This window comes from Centruroides vittatus, unplaced genomic scaffold (assembly GCF_030686945.1).
Source record: "Centruroides vittatus isolate TY-2023 unplaced genomic scaffold, ASM3068694v2 contig_602, whole genome shotgun sequence".
NCBI lineage: Eukaryota > Metazoa > Arthropoda > Arachnida > Scorpiones > Buthidae > Centruroides > Centruroides vittatus.
In genome coordinates this window covers 1,389,685-1,417,102 of record NW_027122368.1, presented here as the reverse complement: position 1 = coordinate 1,417,102, position 27,418 = coordinate 1,389,685, and the positions used below count along the sequence as shown (strand labels likewise).

The following is a 27,418-nucleotide window of genomic DNA, read 5'->3' as shown; positions in this document are numbered from 1 at the left end:
TAAAATCAGTTTTAGTTTTCAAATATATAAAAATTTAATGATGCCTGAAAATATTTGTAATCTGTATTCACATTCTATTTCAGAGAAATCTCCAAGGTTATATATTGTATTTCAGATTATGTAAATGTATATAGTCACCATATACTGTATATATATGGGGAACCATATAATAAGAAAGCAAATAAATAATGAAACATTGTTTATAAGCTACTTTCTAGTTAATTTATCTGAAGTTTGAAGAAAAACAGATGGCATATTTGTATATTATACCATTTTATATTCTATCAGGCCATTCTAGATAAAACAAACAAGTGCAGGTTCTCACATCTGTACTAAATATATTATTTAAAAACAAAACAATAATATAGCTTTTAGCTAACTTTCAGAAACTGTACACTATTAAATCTCTAAATGTTATACTGTACACAAAAAAAAACATATAATATTAATTCAAAACAAATACCTTAGTAAAACATATATTATTTTAATTAATCAATATTAGAATTTACAATTTTATATAAATATTAATCTTAACAACAACTTTTAATGGAATATACCAATCAAATGCATCATATTAAGAACGATATTTTATGAAAAAATTTTAATTTCCAGATACATACATGTGAACTTTCTTATCGGCAGATAACAAATGACTTGTTTTATCATCACCCAGAATAGCAGATAACTGCAAGGAATCATATTTTGAATACAAAACTGTGCATGTTGTATTTTGCAAAGATTGAGATTTGCTCTGCATGCTACGATGCATAAAATTACAAAATTCAGAATAAAAATGAGGATATATCGGCAGTTGATAGAAAATTATGTGTTGTATACCTTTAATTCGATACCGTTTAAAAAAGTGAAACCGTTCTGTGCAAAGCACAAATTTCCTGATTCCTCGATAAAAAATGTTTCTTGCCTTAGCAATTTTTTCGTTACTGCTATACTCGCATAACTGAGTAAAGCTTAATTCTTCCTTCTTGAAATAATTTCTCAGGCGAACAAAATCCCAGTAAAACGGAATAAATATTAAGATGTGCGACATTGATGAATCTTTAAACTGTGGAAGGATTTTGGAAATAAAAAATGAAAATCTTTCATCTGATGCAGATTGATAGGAACTGGTATCAAACTGTTGAAACACCTTTAAAAAGCAAAAAATAATATCTTATAATTCATAAAAACAGTCTGTTAGAAACTGTAAAGGGATTGATGATATATGGGGGTCATCCCACCATATACATCACAAGACATTTAAATACACACAATTAAATTCTACTTTGATTATGTTTACTGGGTCTTACTAACCAGTCACATAACACATTCTCTGACATAACACTCTTGACCTCTTAGTGCTCACTGAGCAGAAAGGTGTCTAAAACCACAAAAACAAACTTTATGTAAAATATAACTTGAAAATCAAGTATCTAATTTTAAAAACATGCTGATTAATATATTATATTTATATCCTACATCAAGGATCAAAAACTATAATCATTGATTTAAAATTTTATTTTGATTTTATTCATAAATACTATATAAATAACCTCTATTTACTCTATTCAACTGAAGAAACAATAGACTTGCTTAAAATACCCAAACTCCAGCAGTAACGTGTGTGAGAACAAAATCATTTGTTCCAATGACTGCAGAACCTGAAGATGGAGACATAAGAACTCCGAAAATGTTAGCTCTAGTGTTAATATCGCACGTTACTGTTGGAGTTTGGGTATTTTTAAATAAGTCTATTCATAAATAATAAAAGAATACAATTTTAGTTATGTCAAAAGACAGTGACATTCACAAAAATTGAAGATTCCAAGGTCTGAGAGAAGATTCAGTCAAATCTCCCCTCAAATTTCGGAATCTATATAAAACAGTGGTTTGAAGACCTCCAAACATGTACACTGAAAATTCTGAACACGTGAATCTCGGAGCCTTTTAACAGGATACTGTGAGAGATTTTAAGACACTGGTGGCATTACCTGATGTACAGCATACAATCATTTAATTAGTTGTATGTTAAAAAGTATAGCAGCAATGACATCTTAAGTGTATATCCGCAAATTTTGCTATGAATAAAATTTATGAACACTTTTATTTTTTGTCACATTTCTCTTTACAAAGTGTTTCCAAATTTGTATTCTTATAAAGAGGAAAATACTTGGCTTTAAACATTATTTTAGGACATTATTCCATTTTTTCATTTTAAAATTTTTATTATGTATTACTTAGTTTTTTATTTCTTTATGAATAAAGGAATAATCAACAACTCTTCTTGGGTATCAATGGCCTTTGGCATAAAAAAATATCTTTGTGTTTAAGGTATTAAATAATTCCTAAAAGTATTCCTAATTAAAAAAAATAAATTTTTCATTCTAACTGAAGGTGCATTACAGTTAAATATGAAAATGCTTTTAATAAATTTTATTATGAAACATGCCGTTGATATTAGTGTTATTTATTGGAAAATGTATCTAATTTCAACAAGTGGCAACCTTTATACAAGAGAGTACTGAAAAGTTTACAAATTTACCCAGATGAAAGAGCAAAATCCACACTAAGAGAATAATGCTAGAAAAGTCATTATTAGAGCTCAAGCACCACAACAGTCTACTTCATTCATCACTTTGCTTACTTTGATCATTTGAATTTATGATGGCTGCACTAAGATAGGGCAGCATTCAGTAACATTGAAAGGAGCATGGTCATGAAAGTTTTTGTTCATGGAAGGAAGCACTTCAAACTGTAGACAGTACTGGTGACTTTTTTAGTGAGATGGTGTTTGATACTGTTATGAATAATAACTAAAATTTTTGTCATTACTTGTAAGAGTATCTCTTTTCTGCACTTAAAATTTTTAAGCAAGAGATTGAACAAAATCCCAATCCATGTCAAGAACTCCTCTACTCCATTATACCTTCTGGAATATGCCCCTGGAAACAGCACCTTTCACCAAGCAATTCTGTGTTTCAGAGTAAATATTTTTAAATCTAATAAAGAAGGAACCAGCTCTGAATTATCTCAAGTTATGGTATCATATCTGGATGGAAATTGATTATTGGTAGAGTTACCATACATCCATATTTAGTACAGACAATCCATACTTTAAAGGTCTGTCCTTGTCATTACGTACTTAGAAAAATTAAACAAAATGTCCTTACTTTTCAACTGATTGCACAGTTAATAGTTAAATCATAACCACTTAGATTTAAATCTGACAAAAGATGGTAAATTTTTGATAATTACAATATAACTGTATTTGTTGCCTAGGTGGCAATATTGGATAAGCAAATGCAACTGTCTTGCTTAGAGAACACATGCACATTTGTTATAATGGTTTTTTAATTCAATATTACTTGTTCTCTAATGGTCAAATAGTTTTATTATATTTAAAATTCTGCACCCCAAAGGAAAGTGTAAATTGAAACTTTATATTATATGCCTACCGGGGCCGATTTTTGAATGTTAGCCGCCTGCATGTTACATATATTTGGCCACCCCTCTCAGTGCTGACCGTGAGTAAATTCATAACTTAACCCAACCCACAAGAGCCTACTGGTATGTTTTATGACAGTTTCATATAGTTGATAGAGATAAAAAAAAGCTATAAAAATATTTGATATATTTTTATTTTAACGTTATTTAAATCAAGCTGCCTCGTAGATATCAGGCACCTTTGTTCAAAGTTATATTTTAGCACTGCCATTAAGTAGAATTTGCAAATTATAATGAAATTAATTTAAACAAATTTTTCTTATTTACTATATAAATACAATATATATGTATGTGTATATAAAAATCTATTTAGATTTGAATATTTGAATTAATAACATCCGTGCACATTTTTTTTTAAATTTAAATTTCCTTTCGGTTCCATCAACAGCCTAAGATTAATGGTACAGGAATAAAGGCCCATTCACAATGAGTTAAGTAAGTGTAACTTTAACTTAAGCAAAAGATCCTAACATAAATAAAGCTTGGTTATTCGTATCCATAAACTGCACAACTATATCATCGGTCGTCTTGCAAACATCAATCTATTTCATTGCCGACTACTATATTAAAATAATATTACATTTGAGTTTCTTTTTTTTTAAGTGAACTATTGGCTGCCTTAGGAATTTGGCCGTTTGCATGCATGCACACATTGCACACCTACCAGAACCGGCCCTAATGCCTATATTTATTAGATTGAAAAATATGAATAAATTCCTTTTATTTTGCCTTGCCATCTGAATACTTTTAATGCTAATCTGTGTATTTTCTCTTCAACTGTTACGGTAACCTTATTGTTGGCCAACTACAAGTTATGGAATAAAACTTGGATACTATTATTATTATTATGCAAATACACATTAGGATAGGATCAGAAAGATTTATTTCTCTCTTCAGAAAACTGAATCTTACTTAAATAAATTTATTAAGTAGCAGGAAATAAGAGATCATGAAATAGATACATTACAAAAATAAGAAAATAATAAAAACATAGTAATTTTGGGTTTAGAGATTTGTATTAATTAATAATAATGATGTTTGATTTGCTGTTTAAAAGCTTTTGCTTATTAACTGCAAGGATCTAAATTGTAAAACCTGTTGAAAATTGGAGAGGGATTTAGCATTGATAAAATTCAACACTACAGACATGAAATTAAAGCTAATGTGCTGTTATATGTAACACTGAATTATTGAAATTCTTCTTATTTTAGCATTTAATTAGGAAGTGGCTGAAAAATTGAATTACAGGATTTCATGTAGACAGTACAAAAGGAGAAATAGTTTGCCTCACATGTAGTGCAATCTATTATCAGATTTTTCATTAATTTTTTACTAATTGCTAAAATTGTTTGCAAACACTAATAAAAAAAATAGGTTAATGTTATCCTTGGTGCCAAGATGGCGGCTCGTCTCTGATTCCAGCAAGGAAACAGTGGGACGCACGTTCTAACCTAACCTAACCTATTCTAATAATTTGGTTGCTAATAATTATGGTAATTTATTAGAATAGGTTAGGTTAGGTTAGAACGTGCATCCCACTGTTTCCTTGCTGGAATCGGAGACAAGCCGCCATATTGGCACCAAGGGTAACATTAACCAAAAAAAAATGTATTGTTATCAGGAATACATATGTATGAAAAGTTTCAACTAGATTGGAAATTGGGAAGTGGGTGAAAATTGAGTTACTTTAGCTGGACAGACAATGGGTAAACAAACCAAGTTAATAAAATGCATATTAAAATTGAGAAACACACACACACTTTTACATGCTACAAGTACTTCCAGAAATGATGTGTAATAAACATTACATAAAGGAAAGAAAAACAAACATTTCCAGCTACTTTAAAAGATATCAGTTCAGACTGATACATAAGATTTATGAATCAAGAAATTTTATAGTGTCTGAGATTTTGCTGTACAATGTTAAAATTAAAAAAATTAATTGTAATAAATTTTAATACAGATGTTCTAATGTATGATTCTCTTCTAATAGAATTAGAGAATATATTAATAAATTTGAGAACAAAAACTATTATTATTCTTCTAGAGGATGCCAACACAAGAATTAGTGAACAGTTTGACAGTCTACTCCTGCTAACTGCCAAATTTACAATAACTAAATTCCAAGATACAGTAAACAATTTTTGGAAATGCTGCTGGAAAATACAGTAATTTGGTAATATTAAATGGTAAAACTTGGGATTTTCAGTAAGTATACTTTTATTTCTCGGCTTGGATACTCCATAATCAATTTTTTAAAAGTCGACCTGTCGTAGCACGTTTAGATTTTTGTGTGTGTATTTGATCTCATACCTCTATTGCTCTTGAACTTGACTTGTCAACAACCAAATAAGAAAGTCTATAATAAAATAGAATTTGATAAAGAGAGTGTGTTTGTTTTCATGCATGATTGAGAGTTTTATGATGATGAATGGAGAAATATTGATATATTTTTGCAAATTAACAGAGATCAATTTATGGTGTAAGTAATAAAGACCTCTCCTGTACAAAGCAGGATGTCATGACCTATTCAAACATTTGTTTTGGTGTTATGATTTGATAAAGGTTGTAGATATGCATAAAGAAAAAAACCAGATGCTATAAAGTTTAGAAAGGATGATATACATCATCTTATGGAACTTAGAGAAGCCCAAAAATATTCTTAATTTATTCATAAGATTAAGAAAAAATGGCATTATGTGAAAATTAATAAGTATTTAAATAAAGTCTTATTGGCTACTGATTAATAAATTTCAGCCTAAAGACTTTTCTTTAGATCCAATTGGCCTTTGGACTTGATTACTTAGTAAAGATTTTTAGGTTAATGTTACCTTAGATAGCCAAGATGGTGGCTCTTCTCTGATTCCAGCAAGGAAACAGTGGGACGCACATCTAACCTAACCTATTCTAATAAATTACCATAATTATTAGCAACCAAATTATTAGAATAGGTTAGAACGTGCGTCCCACTGTTTCCTTGCTGGAATCAGAAAAGAGCCGCCGTCTTGGCTACCTAAGGTAACATTAACTGATTTTTAATAATATTGTTAATGTTGTACTTTATGTATCCCCTATCTGATGGACAAACGTTTAGAAAATAGGTTTAATATGGATGAGCTAAGACATTGGGTATATTGAGATCTAAAAAAGCTCCTGGTCAGGACAGGATTACAAATGAATTTTTTAAAACTTTACCTCAATGTGTGCTGGAATACCTATTGTCATTTGATACCAGGATAAAACCATCAGGTGAAATTCCTGTCTTGGAAACAAATAAATTTAATACCAATTTATAGAAATAATAATAAATCTAATCATGTTAATTAGGAAAATTTTCTGAACAATGCTACAGTGGATTGTAAATGATATTGACAGGCCTACACATTGGAAGGCCCTTTATCATATTTTGCTCATGTAACTAAAATTTATAGCTACACCAATGTTTGCAGCTAAAGCCCTGGTCACACTATGCGACTTCCAGCCGCGCGGGCGACTGCAACCGCGACGGCTGTTCCCATTAATTGGTAATCCCCCTTCGAAAACCGGCGCGACTGCAACCACAACTAGAAACAAAAAGTTTGTTCTACTGGCGACGGTTGCAAACGCGCATCCAATCAGAAAACTTCTTTGTGCCACGTCATACTTTGTGTTATATATTTGTCAACATATCTTGATTATAACATTTGTATTAACTCAGTTTCAGTACATTTAAATGCTATATTTGATATAAATCAAATCTGAATTTATAAAAGTTATTTGTTAGATTTATTTTAAAAAGTTTGATTACTTTTAATAATATACAATTGAATAAAATAAATGCTTATATAAAAGAAAAAATATATCGATTATAAATGAATTAAATCATTCAAGCTTTCCTCTAAACAACACTTACCCTCAAATATTCACTTTTATAAGATTGATAAATAGCATCCAAAACTTCTGGGATAATGACTGATATCGAATTATGGGCCACTCTAAATTGATATGCCAAACTACGAAACGTTTCGCCTAAATTATAAATAAGTATTGGTATTCATACGGATATATCCCCTATAACCTACGGCATCTGAAAGCCTTAATTCATTCATCAACTGGTGAAAGCACGATTGTTTAGCCCGTTGATTTTCATTTCGTCAAGTTTTAACCCAGCATAAACATTTTTTCTTATTTTTCTCTTCGTATATTCTCGCCAGCTCTAACAAAATTAGCGCCTTTTTTCTTTTATTCATTCCAGAAAAGGAACTGCTTGCTATTTTAATAAGAAAAGTAGCTAAAATTCCGTAAATACTCTGAAGTAGAACGTAAAAATATCGGTAAACTTACGAAAGTAGATAAAAACAAGCTGCTGTAATTTTATTGGTTTATTATAGGGTCAGGTGTTCCGAGTTGCAACGTCAACGAACAATGTGTGACCACGAGAAGACGCGCGCGACTCGCGCTTGTTGCAGTTGCGGTCGCCTGCGCGGCTGGAAATCGCATAGTGTGACCAGGGCAGCTAAGGGTTTTTTGCAGGGGGTTAAAAAAATTGGAGGAATGTTATAATAAATGAATAGCATTGAGTGGTCTTATGTTAAATAAGACGTATCATTTATCAAATTTCTCTTTTCTAGTAAAACTGTAAACTTATCAGCATCAACTTTATACTATTGATTAAAAATTTTTTCATAAAAGAATTATTAGAAAATTATTTTATACATTATAAATAATGTGTAAAATTAGTTTTGATTATTCAGCAGAGCAAATAATTAAATGCTGAAGATTGGAAGCTCTTTACAGAACACGAAATTATATTGCTTGGATCATATACATTTTCACTTAATTATAATAATCAATATCAGAGTGTTTTAATTTCATATTATTATTATTATTTAAATAAAACACAAAAAAATCTGTTACCTGTGGAAGCTGGACTAGAATTTTTGAAATAGAACCATGGGAAATTTGATTTTTCACAATAATTTTACCAGCATAATTAAAGCAATGCTTGTTGAAAAGAGACAATAGATGAGGTGTAATCACCTGGCTTAAGAGAATTGTTTGACGATAAAATTTCGATAATCCGTCGAGACACCACATTCGCACTCTAAAATAATCACAGTCGTGACTTTTCTGCAACTGCAGATTAAGATGTTTCATTAGATGAATTACATGTTCCCAATTTTGCATTAAGAAAACATCACACCTATCAAAAATTAGTATTTCTACAGAAGATAAAAAATCATAATCTCTCTCTTTTTCTCCTTCGGCACCAATAATTGTCCTGAGTCCCAGCGGGGAAGCGATTATAATGTCTGCCGAATAAAATTCTGCGAATAACTTCATATATTTCTTTTTAATTGTAATTCCAATTCTAAAAGAATCGTCTATATTTCCTGCAAACATCTTTTCATAATCATCTGGTCTCTTTAATTTTGGTTTATCAGATTCTTCGTATCCGTATTCCATATAAAATCGTTTCTTATTCATTATGTTTGCCTCGTCACCCAACAGCGAAATCAACGTAGACACAATCTCTAAAGCTACATTTCTAAATGGTACAATCACGAGAACTTTTGGAGATGTCAAACCCTGATCCCTAAATTCATCTGGTATATCCGAACGTTTCTTTAACTTATTATTATGGTGAACGATTTTGGAATTACTTTTTAAAACATGATTGAGTATATGGAGACAGTACACCAACTGAAGATCCAATGTATTGATGTCTTGCATGGGATAAAATACATCGACGTAATTATAAATTAAAGTTAACAGATCACTTTGCAAAGATGAAAGTTTTTCAATTGGTTTAATTCTATACAAATTGGCATCAACGGAATTCGACAGGTCTACATCTTTTACTTCCGGATAATAAGTATACTTCACACGACCTAAAGATGATAACGTCACGTGTTTCTCTTCTTTCTTCCATTCTCGAGGCAAAGATATGTTCTGTTCGAAGTGAGTAACAAATGGGTCTTCTTCCTACATATTACGGGAAAAAGCTACATTATATACCATATGCATAAGATTTCATTATAAAATATACTCGACGAGATTCTGTGATAATAAATTTACAGAAAATGCAATTAAGACATTAATTATAATTTATTTATTAAAAAAGATACAGTACCAATCGATCATCATCTACACACGTGTCGTCCATGCTTGTAATTTTAACGTTTGTTTCAGTGTTGCCAGAACAAGGAGAGAATACTTTAAAATTTTCTTTTAATATTAATACTTTGTAATAATTAATTATTCAAAGACATATTTCAAAATATAAAGAGAAAGTAATTTTAAAATATCTAGAAACCTGAAAAGAATATTAAAAAACTAAAATGGCAGCGTGAATCGCTTCAATCGAAAGACTCAATTTCAAATATAGCTTTTTTTTTTTTTTTTACTCTTTCCGCCCTGTGGGCACTAAGAGGGCCTCTTTTTGCAAGCCACTATGGGTTCGGCCAGGCCCACAATGGGGCGACCAGGTGGTGAGGGACGGGGCCCGACATATCCAGACGGACCACCCCCGACAAATTCCTGGGGATTTTTCGACCCATCGGGATTCGAACCCGGGTCCCCCAGAGCGGTAAGTTGCCACCTTGACCGCTCGGCCATCCGGCCTAAATAAATAAGTTAGTTAAATCAAATAAATAAAGTGTCCGTGTTAAAGTTTTTACCCCGTGAACACAAAGAGGTTTTATTCAATTGACGGCAGGGATGGCCAATGCGAAAAAGGCGCTTTGTGCCTTGGAGAATCTAAGTTCAATAGAGCTTTGTGATATATCCAGGTTAACCCACATATGTCAGGTTCTACACTTCACCATTTGGCTGTTTCCGCTGTTTATTTGATCGAATACATATGGGAGTAATAGGGGAAATAAAGATATAATTATCTTGGTGTAGTCGCGGAGGAGAGTCAAAAAATGTCTGAGAAAATTTTTCTCTATGCTAAAGATACTAAGGATTTATCGAGAGGAGGAAATTATTCATTCAGAATACAGATTAATTTTAATTTTCTGATGGGAAAATGACCTGTATTCATGCATGGTACAAAACTCTCAAAAAGTGGATAAAACGCTGTTCACAGTAATGCCCCACATATAAATCTTTTCCTTTCTTATTAAAGTTTAAATTTCGATTAACGCCAATGACAAAACATGGCCACTTTGACTTTATTTATTCAATACATATAAGATTCTTCGCTTAGAATTGCCACGGATATTTTCCATGCGCGGAGGGAAATAGAAATGGCGGTGCCGGGAATCGATGAATCGTCACGAAACTTTTGAACAAGTAGGCAAAATCTGTGATGTAAGCAAGGGAAATCCCTTAGGTCTATAAAAACAGTTTAAATACAATAAATTAACATTCAAACATCATCATCATTCCGTTCCATGGCGAGGCGACTTAATAGTAAGGCACGGGGCGTATGCGGTACAGATCACTTTCCGAAAAATTCCTGCTAGCCTCTCACATTTGATCCCAGGTTTTCCAGAAGAGTAGGCTAAGGTTTAAAGCCGTGATCTGCGTTATTTCAAGGCCAGAACACTCGATGTAGGACATTATGTTTTAATTACTCTTGCGTTATCGTCTCCTTAAACATTTATCCGATTTGAAATTTATATTGGATCATCTGAAAATGATTGCGAAAACTTTGAGCATGTACTGTAGAGTACATTTGAAATAATAAAAATAAACAAATTCTCGGAAAAATTGATTCCAGATTTATTTAATTTCAGCTATATTCACTCTACGTATTTTTTATTCTTTGTGCTTTGTGGGTACTAAGAGGGCCTATAGCGGTTACTTATTTTACTGGGAGTTCGGTCGTGAGTTCTCGCCTCTCCAGGACGGGTTAGCCAAGTAAAATTTTTTGGGTTTTCTCCACTTCTGTAACGCCAGAATAGGAGCCAGTTACCCTTAAAAAGACCTCCAGAAAAGCATCCCTCCTAGGCAGATCGCCCAAGTGTAGCGTTGCTGTCACTTAATAAACAAACAAACAAATTTATGTAAATGATATATAATGTGGCTTTTTTCCCTTATATGTAGGAAGAAGACCAATTTGTTACTCACTTCGAACAGAACATATTACCTCGAGAATGGAAGGAAAAAGAAAAACATGTAACGTTAGCATCTTTAAGGTCGTGTGATACTACTTACTATCCGGAAGTAAAAGTTAAAAATAAGTTTGTTGTTTTAAACAAAAACAGGAAAAAATGATTTGAACAGTACGGAATTAAGTTAATTTCAGTTGAAAAATTTAAAGCTTTTTGGTAAGTACGCCTATATAACAAGAGTGTCATGGAAGTCCAGTACAATGAACTCCCGTATAACGCGCTTCCCTGTAACGCGAATTCGTATAACACGACAAAAAATTGAACTAGTACTCATAGAAAAATCTAATTTTGTAGTCAAGAAGTGTACGTTTTCTTCTTCAACTTATAGGTCTAGGTTTAAACTTGTATAAAATCGTCTTATAATGCCTCTCGATAACACGATTTCCTATAACTCAGAACGTATCACCCGCGTTGTACGGGACTCCGCTATATACTGAACTCTGAATACCAATACCGTATCTTACGTACAAACTACACTACATCAAGAACACTTTAGTATATTTAAGCCTTAAAATTAATATTAAACACAGTTTACGTATTCCATACATAAACACACGTTTTATTAAAATCTTAATAAAAAGTAAAACCCGTTACGGGTTCGGCCAGGCCCACAATAGGGCAGTCGGGTGGCGAGACCAGACATGACATATCCGGACGGACCATCTCCCCGAAAAATTACTGGTGGGTTTTCGACAAGTCCGTATTAGATTCCTGGTCTCTCATATTGACAAGCTGCCGTTATCCGCTCAGCGACCTGTGGTCTATTGTAATTGGTTTTAAAGGTGTAGTTTAGCACCTCAGGCGTGCACATTTTTGTTTGTACACTGCCACTTGTTTAATGGTATTTTGGGGTTCCGATTCTGTTTCTTACTTAGAATTGTACGAGCCAAATGAAAAAAACAATCCGTTTAATTTTGGCTGATGAAGTTGCAGCTGAGTGATGAAGGCTGTGGTTTCTGGATTGAGTCTCTAAAGGAGAGCAACGAGTTCAGAGGCTCGATGACTACAGTAAAATCTTTCCCAAAGAGATGCTTTTTGAAAAGTCCACTTCGCAGATTCGGCATTTAACCCGCGCCTACTACTGTAGAACCTTTCTTTCCACTGTTCATGTTCTGGATCGCGAAAAGAAATCGTAAGAAACGTTTGCAACTTCTCGCCTCAAATATTTTGACTTTGAAAACTGAGATGTGTGTTTTTTTCATTTTGTTCTTCTGGGTATCATTCCTAAAACCACTATATTTATTATCCAATTCAAATTCAACTGACCGGGTTATATTTTGAATACTTATTCTAGTTTTACATCTATTTATTTACAAAGATAAAGGCGTCAGGAACTCCCGGTCTTCATGATTACTCTTCTGGATCTGGCATTGTCTCTCTGGGGGAAACCGTGATTAAGCCCTATTAAAATGCTAAGAAATTTTAATGGTCGATTGTCTCTGATATGTTGTATCCCACCTCTACCACCAGTTATTTGTTCCGAGCCTGGTGAAATTTATAACTACCATAAAGAAAACCTTTGTAAAAATACACCACAAAAAAGTTAACAAAAACAAAACCCGCGCGATGACATTTAGCGACACAAACTCATGTAATCGAGCACCTCTATTCTTTTACAGGATATAGTTTATGTGAAATTCTTAAAGCCGCGCCTATGCTGTTTATTTTAATAATTTGATGACTTAAATATTATTTCAGTTTTTCTTCTTTAGTACAGTAGAACATTTCATTTTTAGTAATATTTTTCCTGGTAAATAGGCAATAAGTTTTTATTAATGTGAAATTAATGTGTATAAGAAAAATGTCATTAACACGTGTCTTGTTAATTGATTCCTTCAAAACAAGAGATCAATTAAAAATATACCTTCATTACAAAGACTTTTTAGATACAATGCTGAATACTGCAAGAAATCCTCGTTAATTCGAACTCGGACAATTCCAAATCCCGTTAGTTCGTAACTGTACTTTTGGCTCGGTCGTTAATGAGATTTACACGATAAGGAATTCGGTTAGTTCGAAATACGGCTACTTCGAAATTCGAAGTGAAAATTCTTTCCGAACTACGATATGTGTATGTTAACTCGTTCGTTTAGGCTACATCGACGTGCCACCTCGCTGTAAGAGAACAATACACCAAGAACAGCTGTAATATGGTCAATATGACCTTGCTTTTACAGTAACACATTTTCGGTGTCACCCTACATATGGAATATCCCCTTTTCCCTCTCTTATTTCTTAACCTGCAATGCGGGTTTCGGGATTTCAAGATTGGGTGATTGAGATACTTGTAAGAATCCAGGCTATTACTTTTTAGCGACTTACTACTTTTTTGGCCACTTTAAAAATAATTTTGGCTACATTTCGAGGAATTCTGCTTTACTTTTTTCCGTATAATTGCGTTCTTGTTTCAATGCTTTTGTTCGTGCGAACAACGTTTGAATAGTTAATTTAAAAGAGATATTTTTCTCTTTTATAGCGCGTTATAAATTCAATTGCTAATAAGTACACGTGTAATATTGCAAATTTATTAATGCCACCGCGATGAACAGTATTGTATTGAGTTAAAATAACGGGTAAAATTTAAATTTCTAGAATTTTAACACACCAATACGGATTTGTTTCAGGTGCCATTAATATAATTGAGGAGTTTACTTTATTGTTTTGAAATTTTCAATATTATAAATTGATTAATCAATACATTTTTCATACACGAAAGACATTTACTGTACGATATTTATAGAAAAATACACTTTATAACAGTATTTAAATAGTACCAGTTTTTACCGCAAGGATTCGACAAGCTACGCATGCTAATTTCTTGTAAAAAGTTATAAATCCGCATTTAAAAATAAATTAAATAATAATAACAGAATATAACTTATATTAGAAATTTAAAATGCCGTAATAGTACATAGAGTAAATAAAGTAAAGAACGATATTATAAATCGGTGGCTGGTATTTTCACGTTAGGAGGGAGACAAGATGTCGGAAGGTCTAGCGTATGATTGGTTTTGAAGAGAAATCATTTGGGATTAATCGTTATCTTATCGAGTGTCAGCCTCGATTAAATGAGCGCTAAGGAGTCTTAAAAGGGCTCGAAAACAATGCATGGCGATGTTGCAGACATGTTAACCACAACACTGTCGATGCGTTAAGATGGCGGTTCAATGTGAAGTCGTATGTAAAGACGAACTTAAAACCCAATTTATGACAAGGGAAGGAAGTTACAAACTCATGACACTCAGCGAATACTCCAGACCTAACAGGGTAGGCTATAATACCCAAGCTAACACGCCGGTTAAAGTGTCGTTCGTCCATTTACCAGACCTTAGTGGCAATGGAGACCGCATTTGCCTCAATGTTGGACGTGAATTGTACGTTTACATCTATAAAGGCATCAAAAAGGTCAGTCCACTTTCATTTTACCACACACAACAAACAACACACAACAATTGCTATAATATCGAATTATTATCTTTAATTAGAATATGTTAACGTCCAATATACAAAAACAAACGTTTTGTTTATCTTTTTTCTACAGCATTTAAACAATTACACTCTCTAACATTGATAATACACGTCTATTTATATTTTCTCAGTAATTGATTTAATGTGTTATGCAGTTGAATTTCACTGCCTTCATTTCCTTTGGTTACTCATTCATTAATGTAAATGGTGATTATCTAACGCTAAACTACTTTTAATACCCCGTACCGCTTCAATTATGTTTTATGGTAAAGTCCACATTACGTGTGCTCTTTTATGCGTCGTAAAACATTGATATTCGTAACCGAAGTAGACTTTTGGTTATATTTTACCATTTTTATGTCGATTGTAGTGAGATAACATTTTGAGTTTCTTCCGTTAATGTAAACTAGAACGATTCGTTTGTATATAAACTTGATTTTTAATATTATTTGTCATGCGTAGTTTGACGGAAAACCGATCGGTTAAAGTACAACTTTACATTAGTAAATCGTACTTTAACTGGTCGGTTTTTCGGGCAGGTTGGGCGGGTTGCTTGTCCCGACGTGGGCAACCCGTGGCCCGCCTCGCACGAAATATGAATAAATATGTCAATTTCCCGGCTTAAGAATGTATGTGGCAAAAACTGGAACATTATTTTCTACGACTTACGTACGCAAATAGTTTTTCCGCAATGAATTTAGTAAAAATTAAAATGAGAAACTGGCTAATGGACTCGCGTCGAAACTAATTTAAAATTAGCAGTGACTAATATTTAACCAAATATTTTGGATATATCACGTTTATGTTGGTTCCAGAAGGTAAATTAAGTATACTTATGCTAATTTGTAATTATACGTGAATAAATAATTGCGATTTACGGGCATTTTTTTTTCGTGTGCGGCCCACGTGGGTTCAAAAGTTTCGAAATGCGGCCCTTATGTAGAAAAAGGTTGCCCGTCTCTGATGTATGGTATGGTGTCGAAAGTAAGTTGTTGATGAAATTTCGAAACAATGTTTTTGATGTGTAATTTGAATAAATGTCGTACGTAGCTTAGTTTATTTTAAGTAGATTCAATATTATTGACTCGGCAAGTAGTATTTTTATCTTAAAGAAACGATGATTGATTCTTTTATGTGAAAGAATTATCCGTGTTTATGTTGATAACGCAGTATCGTTTTAAAGCGCACGTGCTACTATTTTAATTAAGTTTTATAAAAGAAAAATTAAGACAAATCTGGAATTGAAGAAAGAATTATAAATAAATTTATTATAAAATATAATGATTTTATGGTGTAATGAAATACATTTATTATTTATGTTTAATTAACTTAGTCGGGGACGCTCTAGTACTCGGCCAATAATTGTTTAGGTTCTGTCGACTGTGTTATTGACCGATTACTGTCGTAATTTTAGAATTTTCTTATTTTATTAGCACGTGACTGTTTAAGAAAATGTATTATTTGTTATATTACTGTTTATTTTAAAATTGTACTTACCAAAATTTTCATAAATATAATAATCGGTTATAAATCAATATGAAATAAAGATTAAACTTTTAATATAATTAATACAGTTAGTAATAATTAACAAATTAGATAAAAAGTACACCGTTCAAAACAAGTAGCAGTTACTGAGATAATAGAAAATCGGTATTATCATTGATATTAATTCTTTTAGTTGTGTTCTTGTTCAAAATGCGATGTTATTCGTAAGTAAATTATCGAGTAAAACTATTTTTTCTATATCACGTATATATTATTGTAATGGCACAGGATGTTCAATACAGTTAACTACATCGTAAAGGTTAATAAACTATTTTAAATAAGTTTAATAAAGTGTACATTTTATATATACTGTGTATATTTTTGTTTGACTGTTACTTTTACGGAAAATGAAACTTTCAATCTTAATACAGTTATTAATTTATTATTGTACAATAAATTCAGTTTTATATTAAACTTTAATAGATTTAGAAAAAAAAAATTTGGCTGTTGTATACTTTGTTACCCGTCGGTTATGTGATGCGGGTGCGATTGTCACACACGTCGGGCAATACGACCGTGAATATGGTGCCATTATTTAAGTTAAACTTACCTAATTCATTTTTTAAATCAATTAATTAATTATTTTTATTAATTCATATAAAGAGTATTGGATTTCATTTTATTTCTGGTTATGTTTTTTAGAAATAGATTGTTTGAATTAGTTTAGATATTTGAAAATAGCAAAAGTTTGTTTAATTGTAATTTGTATACTCTCTCCATTTTTCCAAGGATGTTCAGTGTGTTGTTGAGTTTACATTTTAAAGGGTGTAAGCATTTCTTTCAATCTGAAAAACTATATGTTTAAGTCAAACTTTCTTTTATTTTGTTAATTTGAGTAAATTATCAGTTTGTGTACAATTTTGTAAGATTTTAACTCGGTTTATTAAATGCAGTAATAACAGAGTTGAAACAGATTTTAGGTTTCTTAACTAAAATTTTTCATTGTCCACCCTTTTACCATGGTTTTAAGTATCCTGTTCTTGTAGTATTAACATTCCTTTTGTACATAGATTCTTAAAATATGGATAATAAAACAACCTTCATTCAGTTTATTATTTTTTTTGTATTGTATTAAATTGCTTGTGCTGTTTTAATAACATTATTCTAGAATCCAATGTACAGAAACAGGATAACAAACTCTTTAATGCTTATTTCATTACTTATTTTGGTACGTTGTGTATTTATTTAACATTTGTATTATACTTTTGCTTTTTTTCTTATTTCTCAAGATTTTAATGTGACAATACATTGGATCACAAAGCAAGTTTGTTAAAGTATACATTCAAACATTTAGAAGAACCTTCCCAAAACATCCTTTTTTTAAAATTTAATTTTCTAAAGGAAATCATTTTTTTTTCCCCCTCAAATCATTATCGGAGCAAAGTAGTTTAAAAACTTTTCCTTTGTACTCTTAGGAATGTAATCAAAAGTATATTGTCTAAGCAACATCGGCTCTTGTGTTTGTGGTATGCATGCCCCTCACTGGTGTTCGTGTTATGCTGCTGAAGGGTAACAAAGCTTACAAGCACCAAATATTTCATATATAACTGTTTAATACTCTTCAACCGATTAACAAGAATCCCATATGTTTGTTAAATTATTCAATCTTCTAATGATAGTGACAGAATAACTGCTACCATTTAATTTTGTTTAAAAATCAACACTGAGTTTGAAAATAATTGTCAATAAGTTTTGTCATCTACTACATCTATGCTAACAACTGGAGAAACTTTTTCGACTAGAAAGACATTAGGATGACATTTCCCTTATCAGTCTATTATCTTATACATTGTAAGTATTTAGTAGAAGTATTTAATGTTTTCAAGTTTTAAATTGTAAATGATTTGTCTTAAATATATAATTTTAATGTATTGCTGAGAAAAAATTGATGAAAATATTATTTTGACAAAACTGAAAAGTTATTTACTGAATTATAATTGTTTTAATGAGCTACTGTAATATAAATATAGTATTCTGTAGTCATTGAACAAGATAATTGTATTTGTTTTCAGGCTTATCCATGAAATTGGAAAAATGTATTGCGTGTGAAATTGTGTATGAATATTTGTTTATCACTTTAGATATATAGTTATTAATTTATTGATATTGCTCATAGTTTACTGCGTTATTTCAGTTTTTGTCATTTTTAACAAATAAACTAGACGTGAATAGAATAATATTTTACGTATGCATTAAAATACTTTGAATGTTTATCGTAATAAATACCGAAACCACCAAAAAATAACGATTTTGACTAGTGACATAATATTCTTAAAATTAAATTCGGATGATATTCATAAATGTGCTAAATTTAAAAAATATAATAATAATTACTCTTTTCCAAGATGCATTAAATGGACGTTTTACTTAGAAAGATCTGTAGTTTATTCTTTATTTACTTTTCATATAAAGATATCGGAGAATTTCGACCTCAGTTTGACTATCAATTTTGAAATAATTGCTTCTTAATATATTTTTATTACTCGATGATATAAATTTGCAATTGTAGAAAATATAAATAAATGTGATAATTAAGAATAATTGATACTATTAATGTTTTCAGTCTGGAATACTTTAATCTTTTATCGAATCTTTAGATATAGCAGATAATACAGAATCCAAGATGGTGGAAGTTGATGTCTCATATAGATAAAATATAAACATTTCCTTTGTATATAGCTATGTACTAAGAGAGAGGTCTTTGATCTGGGAAGAAAAACGAAATTAATTTATAAATTTTATTTAGTTTTAGTTTTAATAATTAACTGCTACAATAATGATATGTTTTAAGATAAAATTTTAATTCACCCAGTCTATTAGAAATATATATATATATATATTAAATATGTTTTTTAATTTAAAAAAAAACAAATGTAGAATACATATTTTTATTTTTACATCTTATTCAATAAATCATTGTGTAAAGAAAACTATTATTTATATTATTTTCATCTGAATATTTCACATTTAATAATAATTTAGTTGGAAAATTATGGAATTCTTATATCATTTTATAAATTATAGAATCTTTTATTAAAGATTGTAGATTTGCTGTTTAAATGTTAGATTTATTGTATATTTTTTAATTAAATAATCAGTGTTTTGTCTGTTATGCTTTCAATTTCGAGATGATAAACTTTATAAATTAATAAGTAAATATTTCCTCTTTGTTGACATTCAAAAGTTTTAGAGACGTTAATTTAAATTCGTTTAGAAATTAAACAGAATTCTGTTTTTTTCTGTTTTTAATAATTACTTTTTTTGTAGTATCATAGGAAAAAAAAAATATATAAAACAATATTAAAGGTTGATTTTTATTCGATATGATATACTTCAAATTCGGGTCTATTTCGACACACAAACGTAAACAGTCATACACGGGCAGGTGATCTTTCGTATTTGTATACAGGAAGAAGCAATATTATTAGATAGGAGATGTCGTATAATTATCTTACGCGATAATATCCTTTAATTACAATGTGTGTCATTGTTCAACAATTTAAAATTGTAATATTTCTAGAAAGTCTAAGCAATATGAATTAGAAATATTCTTTTTTTGAAGTATCTTATACTCAAAAGTTATGTAATTCTTGAAATAGTCACAGAAATTACATTCTTTTTTTCAAGAATTCATTAGCTAATCTTCTATTGTATTGCATAATGATGTAACAACTAAGCTATGAATCATTTTTAAAGTTCAATAAACTGTATTCAATTTATCATAATAATATGTTATTTTTTTTTTACGTTTTATTAAAATTTTTCTAATAATTATACGTTAGCAATTCTTAATTGTAGCATTTTTAATGTAATTAATATTCAGAAAATATATGGTTAGCTTTCATTATCACAAAAAGTTGTAAAAGTAAATATTCAAAACGGATCCTAAATAAAACGTATTATAAATATTAAAGAAATATAAAAATAATCTGCAGTTTTGGTGTATAGTAGAAATATATGAATGCGAATTTAATAACTAATAAAAGATAGCCGAATAGTTATCCTAGATTTATTATCAGGCTACATTTTGACTAATTAAATATAAGAATTCTATGTAATTTGGTATAACGAGGGAAACCTTCCAATATATTACCGAAATAAACGTTTTAAGAGCGATTGGATGTATTTGTTTTGGAGAAAAATAAAAATACAACTCGTTTTTTCGTTTAGTTTCTCCAAATGCCAAAAAACGACCTCAAAATAAGGGAATACATAAGTAGTGCATACCACCTTCTCGACTGCCACAATGGTGATGTAGTAACACTTGTGATTTCTTTTTGTTTGTGTGTTATTCGTGGTTAAAAACACAGAAATTAGAAGAAACTAAATTTTGATGTATTTTAAGCGGTTTGGTTTTTTACCGATATGGAGTATTTTGTTACAGTTGTTGCAGTGAAAACATTGCCTGCATAAAACATATGTTTCACAAAATAAAACAACTCATAATATTTGTTTAATATGATTATGGTTAGATTAAAACATACTTTTCTGTACTATAATTTTTCACAATGTTATCTGTTTGTGTCAAGCACCGTTATTTATTTCATGGTAATTAATTTTTAAGTATTTATTACAGATGCCAATTGATATTAACAACTTATTAACTGTCATTTTTAATGCATTTCAAGAATTCAAACTTCAAAATTACATTGAATTCTAAACTGAAGAAAGGCAAAATTTAAATAATAGTTCATCACAAAATTTAAGAAAATTCTTAAAAGGAAACAATACATAAAAGAGTCTTCTCGCTTTGTCCTTTTGCATGTGCACGTGGAAAATAACAGTTCCACGGTGGAGTCGACCTTTCATTCGAGGCTACTCGTCTACCTCGATATGTAAAACGTTAAAACCTCTCAAAAGGACAAAGTGAGAAGACACTTTTTATGTATTGTCTCCTTTTAACAACTATCTTAAATTTTGTAAATTTAAAAATTTTATTTGTCCTGGCGATTTTTATCAAAATACTTCATCACATTTATGCAATTTATCTGAACAGATAAAATTAACATAAATTTTATATAAAATTATCAGTGCAAAGACAAACTTTCAATGCAACAACTATGAAAAATTAAAGTGAATATTAACAAAAATGCTATAATTTCGGTGACTGTAACGCATTTCTGTTGTAAAACTTCTATAAAAAATTACTACAATCTACAATATAAAACTGAAAAACTGGGCAGTCTGTCACGGTATACCAAAAACGGCTACTAGGGGCACCACTAGCTAGTATTTATATTAACAATAAATTCAGTGTTTTGCATTTTTGACTGCATTTTAGTAGGGTACACCATGAGAAACTCAGTATATTACTATTTTTATTTGTAATATGAATTTATTATTTATACCGCGAATGACACCACTGCTGCTAGAACGCCCGCTAGGGGGCGTCTTGGGCTACTAGTCGGTTATATACACACAAAAAACAGTTAGTGTGTATTTAAAAAATGTAGATTTAACTATAAATTAGATCCAAACCACAGTTACCAGAGATAGAGGAAAACAATACATCCTCTTATTACCACTTTGCAAATGAGGAAACTGGCTAGGTGGTATGAGTTAATTGTATGTCTATGTATGTTGCAAATTTTGAAGCCTGGAGAGTAGGATACAGAAGTCTATCCCCCTCCCCACCTTTTTTCCAAAGACAAATACATCTGATAGAGCCTGAAACATTTTATTTTGTTTATGGTTTGGAAGGTTTCCCTCGTAAGGGTGGATGATTAAGTTGTCATCTTGTATTAAATTAATTAATTTATTGTCACTATGCCGAGCTGCAACTTTTAATCGTATTTTATTTTTAAAAAAACGTGACTTCCGGTTCAAACTAGAAATTTGTATATAGTTAATCAGGGCTTCCAGCCCTTAAGCTTCCCATATCTGGTCTCGATTTTCATCTATTTAACTGCATCTGTCCATACTTAATCTTGAGAACGGATATCGGATGCCGATGGGAATCTATAAGTTTGCAATTTGAAGGATAAAATTATTTTTCTAGTTTAATCAATACTGATTATATTTTTATGTAAGAATAAAATTGTATATTGTAACTGTTTAGTTACAGTTTTATATTTTAACTTGGATAATTTTCTGTTATCAATTTTTAAATCAATGTTTGTTAAGTCTTCTCTACATTATAAGAAGAAACTAGAAATTACTTCTCGCCTTTAAACAGGAATAATAATTCTTTGCTATTATGAACGTTACTTGTTGATGTGACAAATTTATTTATTATTTATTTTAATTATTTTTTAATGAATAATTTTTATAGCTTCCAATGTGAATTGTAAGAAAAATAAGATGTTTCTCTCTATATTTGTCTTCAATTGTTTTACGGTAGTACTTTTATTTTTATGTACATCATAAATGCAGATAAATATAGTTTATTTATCAAATTAGATAAAATATAAATAGTCTAATTTATAAATTGGATAACACAGGAAAAGATGTGGTCAAGGTTGCGAAAAGGAAATTCAAAATTAGCCAGATTGGAAGATACCGAATTGTAAGCTTAAAGTAATAAAGCAACCGCTTCACCGAAAAAATAAAAAGAGGCAACCTTTGAACAGTTAAAAATGTTTAATAATATAAATGAACAAATCTTTGTATGTAAGTTTTTAACTGCTCAAAGGCTGCTTCTTTATAATTACTGAATTTATTTTAAGTTTTCAGTTCATGATAAATTATGTACATTGACAAAATTCATTTGTTATTCCTTTATTATAATTAAATCAACTATATATCATTACATTGTGTCAATTTTCTGATTATGTTGTTGATAAAAGCAAAAACTATTAATCATCCTATAAAATCCATGTTACAAAATTCATTGGACAGCTTATAGATACTATTATTATTTGTGATTTTTATGGGATTTTCCCATAATTCTGTAGCCTGTAACAGTTATAAATAATTACGGGTATACTATAGATTACTCCCTATGGAATTTTGTGTGTTTGGATATATATCTGAACTCGGAGGACCGAGACGAGTTCAACGATACTCTACTTTTGGACCGGAGACGAAAAATAAAAAAGTTATCATACTTTTTTCCGGCGATCGCGCGATGATAGGGAGTCGCGTCGCTCTCCACTAAGTCGGCCTCGCTATCGTGATTGGGAGTCGTGTGCTTGCCGTTAAAATTGCCTTTGGTAGAAGTTTCCCCCCTTTTTTTACTTTGTTCAAGAACTACCGTGAATCGATCACTAGTTTAGCACATGGCGGCGTGTGGTGGCGCCCATACGAGAGGTCAGTCGGGCCGCCATGTTCACTGCCATAAGTAACATTAACCGAAATGGCAATCGCGCGATAATCGGAAGTCGCGTCGCTCTCTCCGCTCTCATATCGCGTGTTTAACCCTACTGGAGATGACCGTAGTCCAACATCATGGTTTGCAGACTTTACCACAAGATGGCAGTACTAGCAACTATGGTGCCGTTTTCATGAGAGCATTAAAAAAGTATGGTAAGTGAAAAAGTATGATAACTTTTTTATTTTTTGTCTCCGGTCCAAAAATAGGGTACCGTTGAACTCGTCTCGGTCCCCTGAGTTCAAATATATAATTAAAGTCCTGAAATTCCATAGGGAGTAATCTATAGTACACCCATAATTACAACACCTGTTAATTTTATTTCTGACATTCTGCTTGTATTTGGCAAAAATGAAAAAAGTTCATAGGGAAAGTGCATTAGATATTAGAAAATTAGTGATAGACCACTGGAAGTTGGGTCCGAGTTAGAAATATTACTAGTATTATAAGAAGTAACTTGACGGTATATTATAAAAATATATAAAGATGAACATAGAATTGTGAATAAATGAAGATCTATATCCAGTGCATTGCCAACAGTACAAGATAAGCACAGTATAATCCAAAAAATAAAAAATAATCCTAAAACAAGTGCACCAAAACCTACAGCAGAGTTGGAAAATTACACCCGAGTTTACGTTCACCCAGAAACAGTAAGGAAAGTTATGTGGGAAAATGGATATTGTGGTGGAGTGATCTAGAGTGGCCAGGAGAAAATTTTATGTTAATTAAAGAAACAAAAGCTTGCTACAGTTGCAAAAATATGAAGATAAAGATTTTGAGTATTTTAATCATGAGATATTTGCAGATGAAAGCAAATTTAACATGATTGGCTCTGATGGAGGAGGTCAAACTGTGAACTGAATAAGGAAAACCTTGTGCCAGCAGTAAATCATGGAGGAGGATTTATTATTGTTAGGGCTTGTACGGCAGCATCTGGAGTTGGAAGACTTGTGTTTATTGATGGAAATATGAATAAAGAAGGATTGTAAATATTTTAAAACAAAATCTAAAGACTTCTGTAGGAAAAACCATATCTTGAATACCTTCCATTTTTATCAGGATAATGATCCAAAATACAAGTCTTATAAAGTTTGACAGATTATTGGGCTATATTATGACTAATTTTAATAATTAATACATCATGCCAGAGTGATATCATAACTGGTTGAGAATTATGGAAGGATGGAAGGTAAATTCATCTCCAGTTTGTGCCATGAGTGACCAGTATGGTTATATCTTAATTATTAATACAGAGTATCCCACTTATGGCTGACCCAATTGCAAATAACTCCATAATGCTTAAATGTAAAAGCAAGCTGTAAAAAGATGAACCTACCTTATTTAATACCAAACAAATCCACAGGTGTTGAAAATGTTCTCTCCAATGTCCACACACAATACAACATGACAGTCTGTATTTGTGAATGCTCTCGTCCTCATGTTACTGTTGATTACAGTAATTTCATGCTGGATGTTTTCTTTCGGTTGTCTGATAGTCTTGGATTTGTTTGTATTTCAAATGTCTCCAGAGAAAGAAATCTGGCAGATTTAAATCAGGTGATTGTGATGGCCCAAACCTGTTGAGATGACCCTATCGCCAAAAATTGATTGGATCTCTTCCATACTGACATGAATGGTATGGCATGTCACTCTGTCCTGTTGGAAATAATCTTCTTGAAGTTCATAATTGTCAAAGTTGGTTCACAAATTTCTTGAATGTGGACAAATATCAGTTGGTATTCACACTGTCTTCAAAGAAAATTGGACCAATGATGTGTGAATGGGCTAGCCTTGCTCTTTTTATGGCGTGCAATCAATTTTGCATGAGATAGTGAACATTTTGAGCCTTATTTTATTTTGTTACATGCATGGGTTGCAGAATTATTTGCAATTATAAAGGGTCTGCCCTGAGTGGGACACCCTGTAGTTCTGGAGGTAAAGGTCAGATGGACATTTGGATAGCGTAATTGGCAACACATATACACAATAAGCAGGAGTTGTGGTTTAGAGTTCCACTCCTGGCCAATTCTTTTCTTCCACAATTTTCTAAATTAAAATTTATCAAGAGATGGCAACTTTACTTCCTATATCTAGGCTAATTACTTTATAATTAATTAAAATTAGCCTTAATGTAGCATAATAATCTGATAGGTTTGAGAGTTAAAAAATTGGGTTAATGGATTGAAGCTGTGTGTATATATATATATGTTACAGTAAAAACACGTTTTTACTGGATGTCATTGTTATAACTAGAATTTACTGCTAGTCAAAAATGAATTTGAGTTAAAACTAGTTTTAACTAGACAAAACGGGTTTTAACAAAATGGCTTAGTAAAAACTGTTTCGACCAAGGTCATTCAGCTAACACGTTCCTATAGTGTATGATGAATTTCATATCGCTTTAATGATATCTTACTAATTTTATATTAATGCTTTAGTACAATTTTATTACATATCTATGTCATAGACTATATCCATTATGTCACAGCAAACATGATTTAATGTTCATTAATAATTGTGTACAAGAATCATAAATACCTTAAATAAAAAGATGTTATATAAATATTTAACATATTACAGTCACTTCTCGACTTACGACGGGGTTCGGTTCTGCAATTTTGGACGTAAGTGGAATTTATAAGCATTATTCTGGATTATTATCATCATCTGTGCTACTGATATTCATTGCTGACACTTGAGATTTATCAGTGAGTGTAGTAGTAGTGCTTTTTGTTTTTATGAACAAGTCGAATTTTGTTTGGACAATTTGTTGTTTCTTTTTGTTATAAATTTCATTATAACAGGCAAGTGCTTGGGGAATGGTGTGTTGTAGCTTCGAAAATCTATCATTGTCTGAATCCATATTTTCAAATTTTTTAATTGCCTCGTTGATTTTGCTAAAAGCTGACGGCATTTCTTTCAGCACAAATTTTTTGGGTTTTTCTTTGTGTTTATCCAGTTTTTTTAGTTCCATTACATTTTTATCTGCAACTCGTTGTTCTTCAATCTCACTCAGGTCTTGGTTTGTGAGTTCCTGCACATTATTTTCCAAAAGTTGATTTACATCTTCATTATCAACTTCCAGATTTAATTGTTGAGCAAATTGTACAATAACATTAACTACCTCTTCTATTTCCTCTTCTCTATTAAAATTCATATTGTTATTAAACCTTTTTAAGAGTTTGTTCCGTATGCCGTTCATACATTTTGCTACAATCTCTCTAGACACTGGTAAAATGAGTAAATAAATAAATTCTTCAAACCTGTTAACCGGCGTCAATCTAGTTTTAGAATTGCAAACATTTTCACAGCCCCTCCTGGGCTCTTCTTCAGGCTCCGTTGTATAGTCCAAAACAGCTGCCTTCCGATCTCTTTACTGCTTCATGAATTCATTCTTCGTCCTTTTATTATAGTTGAAACGGTTGAATGCGACAATTTATGTTTATGTGACAAGTTTGACACTGTTTTGCTGCACTCATGCTGTTTTATTAAT

At 31.1% G+C, this 27,418-nt stretch overlaps 2 protein-coding genes across 5 annotated transcripts in view; one reads left to right on the top strand and one right to left on the bottom strand.

The window, feature by feature from the left end:
- Positions 1–548: 548 nt before the first annotated feature.
- On the bottom strand, positions 549–9,653 carry LOC136979307 (U3 small nucleolar RNA-associated protein 25 homolog). Its single transcript, XM_067275253.1, has 3 exons — positions 9,614–9,653; positions 8,398–9,465; positions 549–1,147 (listed from the first exon to the last, which is right to left on the bottom strand). Exons 1-3 carry the CDS (start codon positions 9,644–9,646, stop codon positions 602–604), a joined length of 1,647 nt encoding a protein of 548 aa, XP_067131354.1. The 5' UTR covers positions 9,647–9,653; the 3' UTR covers positions 549–601.
- Positions 9,654–14,542: 4,889 nt separating this feature from the next.
- The window catches only part of LOC136979305 (WD repeat-containing protein 20), a 71,922-nt gene continuing 59,046 nt past the window's right edge, over positions 14,543–27,418 (top strand). For all 4 annotated transcript variants that reach the window (XR_010881369.1, XR_010881370.1, XM_067275249.1 and 1 more), the window contains exon 1: positions 14,543–15,005. Coding sequence is in view for 2 of the 4 variants with exons in the window: in XM_067275249.1 (XP_067131350.1) it covers positions 14,757–15,005 (249 nt within the window). In the remaining 2 variants the exon portion in view is untranslated. The remainder of the gene's footprint in view (positions 15,006–27,418) is intronic.

Coding starts and splice junctions, on each gene's coding strand:
- LOC136979307 (XM_067275253.1), bottom strand. CDS start 9,646: ATGGACGACACGTGTGTAGATGATGATCGATTG. Junction 9,466..9,613: donor GTGTAGATGATGATCGATTG/GTACTGTATCTT, acceptor CGTAATATGTAG/GAAGAAGACCCATTTGTTAC. Junction 1,148..8,397: donor TTCTAGTCCAGCTTCCACAG/GTAACAGATTTT, acceptor TGCTTTTTAAAG/GTGTTTCAACAGTTTGATAC.